At 42.6% G+C, this 9,370-nt stretch overlaps 1 protein-coding gene across 1 annotated transcript; it reads left to right on the top strand.

The window, feature by feature from the left end:
• The first annotated feature begins 630 nt into the window (after nucleotides 1–630).
• On the top strand, nucleotides 631–9,163 carry ASMT (acetylserotonin O-methyltransferase). Its single transcript, XM_035313610.1, has 8 exons — nucleotides 631–1,238; nucleotides 3,127–3,301; nucleotides 4,564–4,693; nucleotides 5,392–5,460; nucleotides 5,973–6,091; nucleotides 6,795–6,935; nucleotides 7,969–8,091; nucleotides 8,390–9,163. Exons 1-8 carry the CDS (start codon nucleotides 1,167–1,169, stop codon nucleotides 8,599–8,601), a joined length of 1,041 nt encoding a protein of 346 aa, XP_035169501.1. The 5' UTR covers nucleotides 631–1,166; the 3' UTR covers nucleotides 8,602–9,163.
• The last annotated feature ends 207 nt before the right edge of the window (nucleotides 9,164–9,370 follow it).

Here is a 9,370-nt window from a genome sequence, read left to right as displayed (position 1 = left end):
GGTCTGATTTAATGTTGTTGCCTGAAGGGTCACTAAATGTGTGATGTAAAACTGCAATGCTTTCCTTAATGGAAAGGGTCTGTATTCACCTGAGGGTTGCCCACAAATGCACTGCCTTCCAAGCCTTTATGTGGGAAGACACCTGCAAAATACAGAAAAGGAACAAGTGTAGACTTAATTCCTTGTAGACATCATCTAAGTGATCATTGTCAGGGCAAATTAGTCACTGTGACAAAGCAGCACAGCAGATGGGCTCTCAGCCTCTCCTCACAGCAGCTGCTCCTGCACTTACGGGTTGGATGTACCTTGTGGCAGCCTGTAGACCTGTGCACATCACAGCAAGTTCTGGGTCAGCTCTGGCTATGTCCCTGTGTTCCCTTTGTCCTTTCTGTGTGAACGCCTTGCAAACCAGGCCAGGGTTTGAGGCCTGGGCATGCAGTCCAGATTGGAGCAAGTCCCTGAGTCAGCAGGGTCGAGGTAAGTGCTGTGCATGTGCTTGTAGTTTGTGGTGAGAGAGGGGTGAGTGGAGTTGGGGTGGTCTGAGATGCCAGGCAGTATACCCTGACAGCTTTGCCCTGAGTTGCTGAGAATGTCCCATTTTCACGTGAAGAAACATGTCACCAAGTTGTCTTCTTTCCTCCAAATCACATTTCATTAGGCTGGCAGATGTATGTCAGGAATTTCCTATTCGAGGGATGTGTCCCAGCGTCAACAAGATTCCAATGCAATTGAATATAGCTCCTCTTGAACAAGCCCAGAATAAGGCTTTGCTTTGGTTTATGAACTCCTGGTGTATCTCATTGAGTTCAAGTTCTTCATGTTACTCTGTAGTAAGTTCTTCAGAGTTCAGCTTTCTTCGGATATCTTCAGCTTTCAATTGTTTCTTAAATACCAGCCTGCTAATTGAACTCTGAGCCAACAGTACCAATTTAATCTTCGCTGCTCCTTTAGCCTTGTGCTTGATGATAGAAGAAGATGCAAAGAAACAGCTGAAGCTAGAAGAAAAGCCTGTTGAAGCCAAATAACTAGCTCATTTGTTTTGTAACCAAAGTGTTTCTCAGAAACAATAAGATTAAGTGGATCAGCTGGTGTGCTCTGTGCCCGGTAGAAAGAAGCTTATTTAAATTAAGACAGGCAGAGGATCTCAGCCACACTATAGAAGGAAGATGAGCTCCACAGAAGACCTTGACTATCCTCAAATCATCTTGCAATACAACAATGGATTTTTAGTCTCAAAGGTAAGAACTATATATCAGTCTTGGATAGAAGTCTTAAAAGTATGCTGACAGAAATATTCAAGGATATCACCCTAGTTCTTCAGTGTAAATCTTTGGAAATAAAACAGTCTCTTAGGAAAGCAGCCTATCTACTCACCTAGCTGTGAAGGAAACTTGAAAAGAAAAAAGGTTTGAGAGTCTCTACTCCTCAGGTTAGACATCTCATTTATTGAGATCCCTCTGACCTTCGGGAGCTTGGATGAGCAGATCTTCTCTCTGTGTGAGACTTCAAAAACACAGGGATTTATAGCTGAGGGTTTGTTGTTTGACTGCATCCAACACGCAAAGCTCCATAGGTCCTGGGATTTCTTCCCACTTTTCATGTTTGAAGTTTAGAAACCAGAGGACTGACTGATACTGCCTTCCTTTCCCTTTTCGTACCACCTAAAGAGCAAGATTATTCAAATACATTCTGAGATGATTTCTTTCTTTCTTGAATGTTTTTCTTCTGTGTGCATGATGTACTAGGCAGATCTTGGTAACTTCTGTGTATTACTTTTCAGGTGGACAAAAAAGTCTGATATAATGACTTTTCAGAGTTAAAAAAAAAAAGTTTTTGTTTGTTTGTTTGTTTTTGTTTGTTTGTTTGTTTTTTTCCAGGCAACACCTGATTAAGACACAGGCTAGAACATTTTTTTTTTTTTTTTTCCCCAATTTCCTTTATGTTTACTGGTGTTGCTTACCTTTGTATGTGTGCATGAGCACACAAGCAGAAAAATTCTGTGTTCCAGTGCACAGGATTTTTTTCTTTCTTACTGTACTCTGCTGCACCTCTAGCCAATCTGGTAATGGAAAGAATACACTTCAGAGGTCTGCAAATACTGCTGCATCCAAAAGCTCATGAAAAACAGAATTTAGTGAAGACAGGAACAAATGAATAATGATAGGCTACTTTCCTTGGTGAGAAAAAAGAGTTCCAAACACTTCGAAAACTAACAATATTATGTCATTGAGAAACGATCTTAATTTCAGTTAAACCATGCTGCCATGAGGTTAAGCCAAAACATATACTCTTACTGAGGGTAAAAGTAGCTTCCTATGGACTTTATCAAATCAAATTGTGGACTCTATCATACAGGCAGTCAAATGAGTTGATGACTTCTAGGGGTTTTGGAGCATTCAGATGGCCAGTGAAATGGGTTATCCATTACTTGGCTGTGTACAGCTAGAGAAGGATATTTTTCATGTTATGTCTGTCTGAAAGTTGCAGGCTTGTTCCTGGAGTTGGTACACGTGCCTTCCTTCTCATTGAAAAGACAGTAGGTTTCTGTTGGGCCTTTTGGCTGAGATAAGCCTCATTTCATCAGGGAGATTGCTGTAGCCATGGACATTGTTCCCTGAAGATAAATCAATTGTGTGTGTGGACATTTCCCCCAAGAGGGTCTACGGAGTGGGATACCCACCCCTGCTGAAGACCACGGGAGAGTCTCCAGGGTTCACTGTAGCATATGCTAGATAATTAGCTTTTAAACAACAACAATGAATTCACAGTCTTGTCTTTGCTTGAGCTGTTCTGGCAAAAAGCAAGTGAGACTGTTGTGAATGTGATCTGAAACTAAGGGGCAGGCAGAAATATTCACAGCTAAAACCTGGCCTCTAAACATGAACTTTGTGAGACTAAAACACTGTATGGCTTGGCCAGTAAAGGAAATAAATGAAAAGCTACAAGCAATCTATGGTGTATTCAGGGCTCAGAGAAACTTTAGTTTAATTACTGGACTTGGGTATTTGAAATAATATATATATTATGTAAAATGATTTATTATATGTATATTTTCTCCAACAAAGCAGCTTTAGAAATGCAGTAAGCTATGGTGATTTCACCTGATCCCCTTCCCCTCACTCCCAGGTTATGTTCACTGCCTGTGAGCTGGGAGTGTTTGATCTGCTGCTGGAGTCAGGAGACCCTCTGTCTTTAGATGTCATTGCTGCACGCCTGGGTACCAGCACCACAGGAATGGAAAGACTTCTGGATGCCTGCGTGGGATTGAAGCTCTTAGCAGTAGAGCTGACACAAGAAGGAGGTAATAAATGCAAAAGAAGGGGAATCACAGAATTGCAGGATGGTAGAGGTTGGAGGGGACCTCTGGAAGCCATCTGGTCCAACCCCCTGCTCAAGCAAGGCCACCCAGAGCAGGTTGTCCGGGACCATGGCCAGACAGCTTCTGAAAATCTCAAAGGAGGTAGAGTCCACAACCACTGTGGATGGACTGTGCCTATGTTCAGTACCTGCACAGTAAAGAAGTTCTTCCTGATGTTTAGATGGAAACTCTTATGTTCCGGTTGGTGCTCATTGTCTATCACCCTGGCACTGAGCATGACTGAAAATAGCATGGCTCCATCCTCTTTGCACCCTCTAAAGGGTGGAAAGAAGAAACTAAAACTCTCAAAGATCTGATGGCTTTGAAAATGAGGTGCGGTTTGTGTGGAAAGATGATATCTAGTGTTAGGCCAGTTACCATAGCTGGAAGAAAAGGCCATCCCTTGGGAGCACCAAAGCCTTTTCAGCTAGAAGAGAAGCAGCAAATTTCAGCATGATTGAAGACAAAGGACTCCTCGGGTGAAGGGCTCTCTGCCCCTAAACTTCTTTATGCAAGAGCCTTAAATGATGATGTACGAGATTCTCACTGCCTCTGCAGAGCTTGTCTCAAGAAAACTCTGATGTATGGGCATGATTTTAAACCTTAGAACAATATGCAAAGGTGGATGGGCAACACCATGACTTAAAAACATGTTATTTATTTGTTTATTCCTTTTTGGGTTTTACCATTATATGAAGGAGTTTGTTAGGTTTCTGGACTGAACTAAGAGGTGATGTAAATTCCACCTTGCCCTGGAGACTTTGAGTCCACGTGGCCAGAAGGGACTGCGCCCATCAGACAGCTGGTGAGGATTAGCTTTGAAAGTTTTGAGTCCTGCTGCAGCTTTGTTCCCTTGCCCTGTTTTGGGGCTTACAGCAGGTGCCCAGTGAATTCAGGGAGCTTCACCTGACAGCAGAAGCATATAGATTGAACATTGAGTCTTGTAAGACATTCCTCTTGCTATTTCTGAAAGAAATGTTAGGTGCTAGAGGAAGGGTTGACCCAGATTGAATGGGACAGTGCTGATTTCACCAGCTACCCTGAAATACTGTGCTGCACATTACAGTTGGAAGGACTGATTGTAGAAGAAATGTTTCTCTCTTTTGGGTTATATAGATGTGTGCTGATGATGGATACCATGCTGTACAATAGGCTTGTAAGATGATATCATACATGTTAGTAACCATACTTATTTCACCCCTTAGCCCTCTACAGAAACACAGAAATTTCCAACATCTACCTTACAAAGTCAAGCCCCAAGTCTCAGTACCATATTATGATGTACTACTCCAATACAGTCTACTTGTGCTGGCACTACCTGACCGATGCTGTGAGGTGAGGAGGAGAAGGCGAGTGTTGTCTGCTGCATGTTTCAGGCTGCTTTGCTGCATCTGTATGTCTGCTCTCAGTTCCTCGCCTTTCTGGCAAAGGGCACAAGGAAAACACTGGTTGGTTCTTGGAAAGAACAAGAACCTGCTGGTCTCTGCTGTTTGCACTACTGTGTGTGTGTGTGTGTGTTCTTGTTTTCTTTTCTCTTTTAATGTTAGAGTAGATCTAGGAATCATACCTCTATGTGTTTTCAATTCCAGGAAAAAATGTTTATTACAGTCACTCTTATTTTAGGAGGCATCCAGATAAATGTTGAGTGACAATAACTAAGGGTACTTCTGTTGCAAAAGCCTGTAAGAGTAATTTAATATGGGACTGGCGTGTTGCTTTATCCAGTCTGTGCAGTAGATGAACAAACTTGCTATGTGTGAAGGTGGCGATTGGTCATGATTACAGCCATATTGCACCTCTACCTCAGATGCAGTCCTGTAAAGAACCAGACAGTCTTATTGAAAATTGTGAAATATTTCATCATCCTTTTGGACTGATAGGTGAGGATGTCATTACATCCATGAAAAATACACAGGTGTATAGTCTGTCCAGAGTTGAACATCATGCACGCTAGCTGAAACTTCAGCCCCTGTATATGTTTGGAGTAAAGGAAAAAGAAATTCATGTTAATATCTTTTTTGGTTGCATTTTAGAGAAGGAAGAAACCAATATGAAAGAGCTTTTGGTATTTCATCTAAAGACCCTTTTGGAGCAATGTACAGGTATTAGTATATTTTTAGAAATATTATTGTGGATAAACTTTATGATTTTAATTATGGCTGAGTATTATTAAATACGATGGTGTGAGAATCCCACTCATTAGAAACATCATGCAGATTTTTTCCTTCCAGCAATTTTTTCCAGCAATATCCATTACTGGAGTACTCTGATACTTTTAATAGAAATGTATAATTTCCTCTTGTGAAAAATATATCACAGGTCTCTGTTAAAGGGGCAGTGGCAACTGAAGGAAAAAATCCCTTGGAAGCCCGAGAACTAGCAGTAATACACTGTTGAACTTAACAAGTCTTAATTATCTACTCAAGTGCAGCAATGTATAGCTGTTTCTTTCTGCTACAGGAAGACTCAAACCAGGTTTTTGTGCAAAGAGAATGCATTGTTTGCAAATACAATGAGATAATGTTTAAGCTGAAACTCATAGTAAGACTTCTATGGTAAGAGTCACCATTGAGTGTGTTATATTTCTGTGTGCTGTACCTGTTTGCATTACTAGATCAGAAGAAGAAATGTTGAAATTCTTGGCTGGCCAGAACTCGGTCTGGGGCATATGTGGTAGAGATGTTCTTGCTGCATTTGACCTTTCCCCTTTCACACGGATTTATGACTTGGGAGGTGAGCATCAGTAGATCTTCAACAAGCCTCTGCATTGTTGGTTTTGCAAGCTTTGAAAAGAAAAATAATTCCCATGTTATATGAAGGGCAAAGCAATGAAAAGCAGGACATATCTCAGAATCTCATCAGCAATAAAGGGAACATTTTCTCGGTTGGGTTGAATCAAAATGAGAAATAGTAAAGTGGTGCAAGCATTAGGAAGATGAACACTTTAGCCTGCAGAGTTTCATATGTGTAAATAGTGGCTCATCTCCTTTATGTATCAGTTTGGTATTTTTTCTTGTCTTGTTTGATATGTTCTTCCAAACTCTTTCAACCTTCATTGACGGAAGGGGGAGAGACTGTCTGCTGGAGCCTCCTACCCCAGTGCTGCTGAACACTGCCAAGATTCACGGGACCTTTCAGACTCCCTCGGTGCTCCATCCCTGCTTCCCCAGTGTCTGTTTTAGCAGCTCTGTTTTCATTTCCCACCTTTCAGTGCCCACCACTGGGTCTGGCTGAGGCACTGTGTAAGAGCAGCAAGGCCTGGGGCTCCCCCTGCTAGGCCTGGGCAGCCACTTGTATCCCTCTTCCCTTCCTGTGGTACATGGGGTACAAATGTACTGGAGGCTGACTGCACTTCTGTTGGCATCACTTTTGTGTTGGGGATGGAAGAATGGGGTGGTTTTGTTTCAGCGCTGTTCTTCTTTTGCCCCCTCACAAGGAGGTGGAGGAGCTTTGGCCCGGGAGTGTGTTTCTTTGTACCCAAACTGCACAGTCACAATTTATGACCTGCCAAAAGTTGTACAAGTGGCCAAGGAACGATTTGTACCCCCCGAGGAGCCCCGGATTGCTTTCCACGAAGGTAAGTGTGGACATCTCCATGGGTGGCTCCTGGTGGGCAGCAGCAGAGCTGCCTGTGGGGTCACAGGCGACAAAGGCCTCTTCTGCCTGGTTACTCACCTGGGAGATTAGTGACCAAAAGTGCCCTTGTACGGCTTTGCCTTTGGAAACATCCACTTAGAAAGGAGTGAGGAAGGAGAGCAGCTTTCCCAGCCTTTTGATCAAGAGTTAGCCACTTGTCTGGGCAATGCGGGAGCATTGACAACCAGTGTTGGTGTGCAGAGCAGCTTGAGGATGTTTGGGTGCTCCCAAAGCAGTTGTGTTGGAGTTGTGCTGCCACAGCTTTTTAACAACTATCATGCCACGTTACAGAGCTTCCTAATGCTCCCTCTTCTCCTGTGCAGAGCTCCTGGCAGATGTGTGGGACACCAGGCCTGCTCTGAGCAAGGGGTTTTCCTTCTTCTCAGGTTATGGTGGCTAGACATGTGTCCTGAGATATTTCAGGCTTTGAGCGTGGGTGAGCTAGCCCAGGTTATTCTTGCCTAGTCCTCAGACCTTGTGAGGTCTTTGTAATATCTCTGATGAAAAGGAGTGTAGAGAGATCTTGTTATGTTTTCAAGAGCAGTTATTGGAGGGACTTAATATTGCTAGAACAGCTGAGAGAGGAAAGAAGCCTTTAAGGAAGGGAGGGAGGGTGGAAGAATATAAAAGCAAAGATGGAGAAACACAAGAAATATTCCATGTGCCAGTGATGCAAAGAATTTGGAGTGGCAATGAGAAAGCAAGATGCTGCGGGCAAAACATGAATGCAGTACACTGGGTGCTGAACAAAAGGCATGACTAAGAAGGTAGTGCTAGAAGGTGTGAGATTGTGTGACTTTTCCATATGGACTTATGCTGCAGCTCCATCTTTCCTGGATAGCTCTGTTGCTGTCTGAAGTGGGTCACAGCCCTGGCAAGCCCAAAATCTTTTTAACTGACAAGATCTGAAACAAGTTGCTTAACCCCCTCTGAGTCTTGGGGGGTTTGTGAAAGGATGTGTTTTTGCTTTTCAGGAGACTTCTTTAAAGATTCAATCCCGGAAGCTGATCTATATATTTTATCCAAGATACTACATGATTGGGATGATGACAAATGTGGACAGCTGCTGGCAAAAGTCCACAAGGCTTGCAGACCCGGTAGGTGTGAGCTCCTGGAGAGCAGGGAGACTCCTACCTCTCAGTTACATGGAGCACACCAGCTTCAGTGGGCAATTTGGGTGGCAGGGTTTGAGTGCAGAGGTTTCTTGGTTCAGCCATTCACTTTGCTGAGTCAGTGCTGAGCAGCTGAGCCCATCGGGTCTGAGGCATCGCTAAATGAGAGGCTACTGCTTCCCAAAACTGCACGTTGGGAACTGGTCTAACAACTCAGCTGTGAAATATTGTGTCTTCTCAGAGCTCAGCATATGTATTTTCTGAATTTTCTTTATTCAACCAGGTGGTGGAGTGCTGCTGGTTGAGTCCCTTCTGAAGGAAGATAGAAGTGGACCTGTAGAAACCCAACTGTATTCAATGAATATGTTGGTACAGACAGAAGGCAAAGAGCGCACACCTGCAGAGTACAGCACGCTCCTTGCAGCAGCTGGCTTCAGAGAGGTTCAAGTGAAGAGAACTGGAAAAATCTATGATGCAATTTTAGGGAGGAAATAATAGTATCTTCATGTTGTGAAGCACAGAAGTGGAGAAATGTAATATTCTTTTCTTAGAGGGCAGTTATCAACTTAGCTTTTACTGAAGGCCCTCAACTTTTTTGTAAGCTGATATTTTGTCAGGAGAATCAGTAATGATACAATCTGAGTGTGCATGGGTTGTGTGTCTGGCTGATTGAGTAGGACTTGCCTTCAGCTCTGAATAGGGGAGAAAGAAATCAAAACCTGTTCCACAAGAAATAACCCATGAAAGAAATTTGCAGTGTGGCTGGTGGCTGCTTTTTTTTTTTTTTTTTTTTTTTTTTTCCCCAAAGTTTATGCTTCAAGTTTAACACAGCACCTGACAAAAGCAAAGCTGAAATTTTACTTGGATTTCTGTCAAATAAAACTGATCACTCTACTGAGCTGTTACCTGCTATTTTATTCCCTGTGGACTGAGGTAGGATAAACAGACTAAAATATGTCTCCTTGTGGTTTATCTTTGAGTTTCAAGAGAAAATCTGTCTGAGCCTTAGGGAATTTGGCATGAAAACTGACTTTATTTCCTTTAGATTTCATTTTAAATTGAGAGAATTTTGTAGTCTAACTTGATGATTAGCTGAAGTTCTTTGACATTCTTTATACAACAGGTCCTGAGATGGCAGTGGAGAGGGAGAATGATGCAGCCTAGGCACTGAGCACAAGTCTTTACTTCATGCCTACTGCTATTTCTTTAAAACATTTGGTTAAGCACAATCTGTAATAACCCCCTTATTTATTTATTTTTTTAC

The sequence above is a fragment of the Oxyura jamaicensis genome, chromosome 1 (genome assembly GCF_011077185.1).
Source record: "Oxyura jamaicensis isolate SHBP4307 breed ruddy duck chromosome 1, BPBGC_Ojam_1.0, whole genome shotgun sequence".
In the NCBI taxonomy this organism is placed as follows: Eukaryota; Metazoa; Chordata; class Aves; order Anseriformes; family Anatidae; genus Oxyura; species Oxyura jamaicensis.
This window is presented reverse-complemented; position numbering and strand designations above follow the sequence as displayed.

Bases quoted from the DNA above. Each gene is read 5' to 3' on its own strand.
- ASMT (XM_035313610.1), top strand. From the start codon at position 1,167: ATGAGCTCCACAGAAGACCTTGACTATCCTCAAATCATCTTGCAATAC. The intron at 6,092-6,794 runs GTGAGCATCAGT...CCCCCTCACAAG, and splicing joins ACGGATTTATGACTTGGGAG to GAGGTGGAGGAGCTTTGGCC. The intron at 6,936-7,968 runs GTAAGTGTGGAC...TTTGCTTTTCAG, and splicing joins CCGGATTGCTTTCCACGAAG to GAGACTTCTTTAAAGATTCA.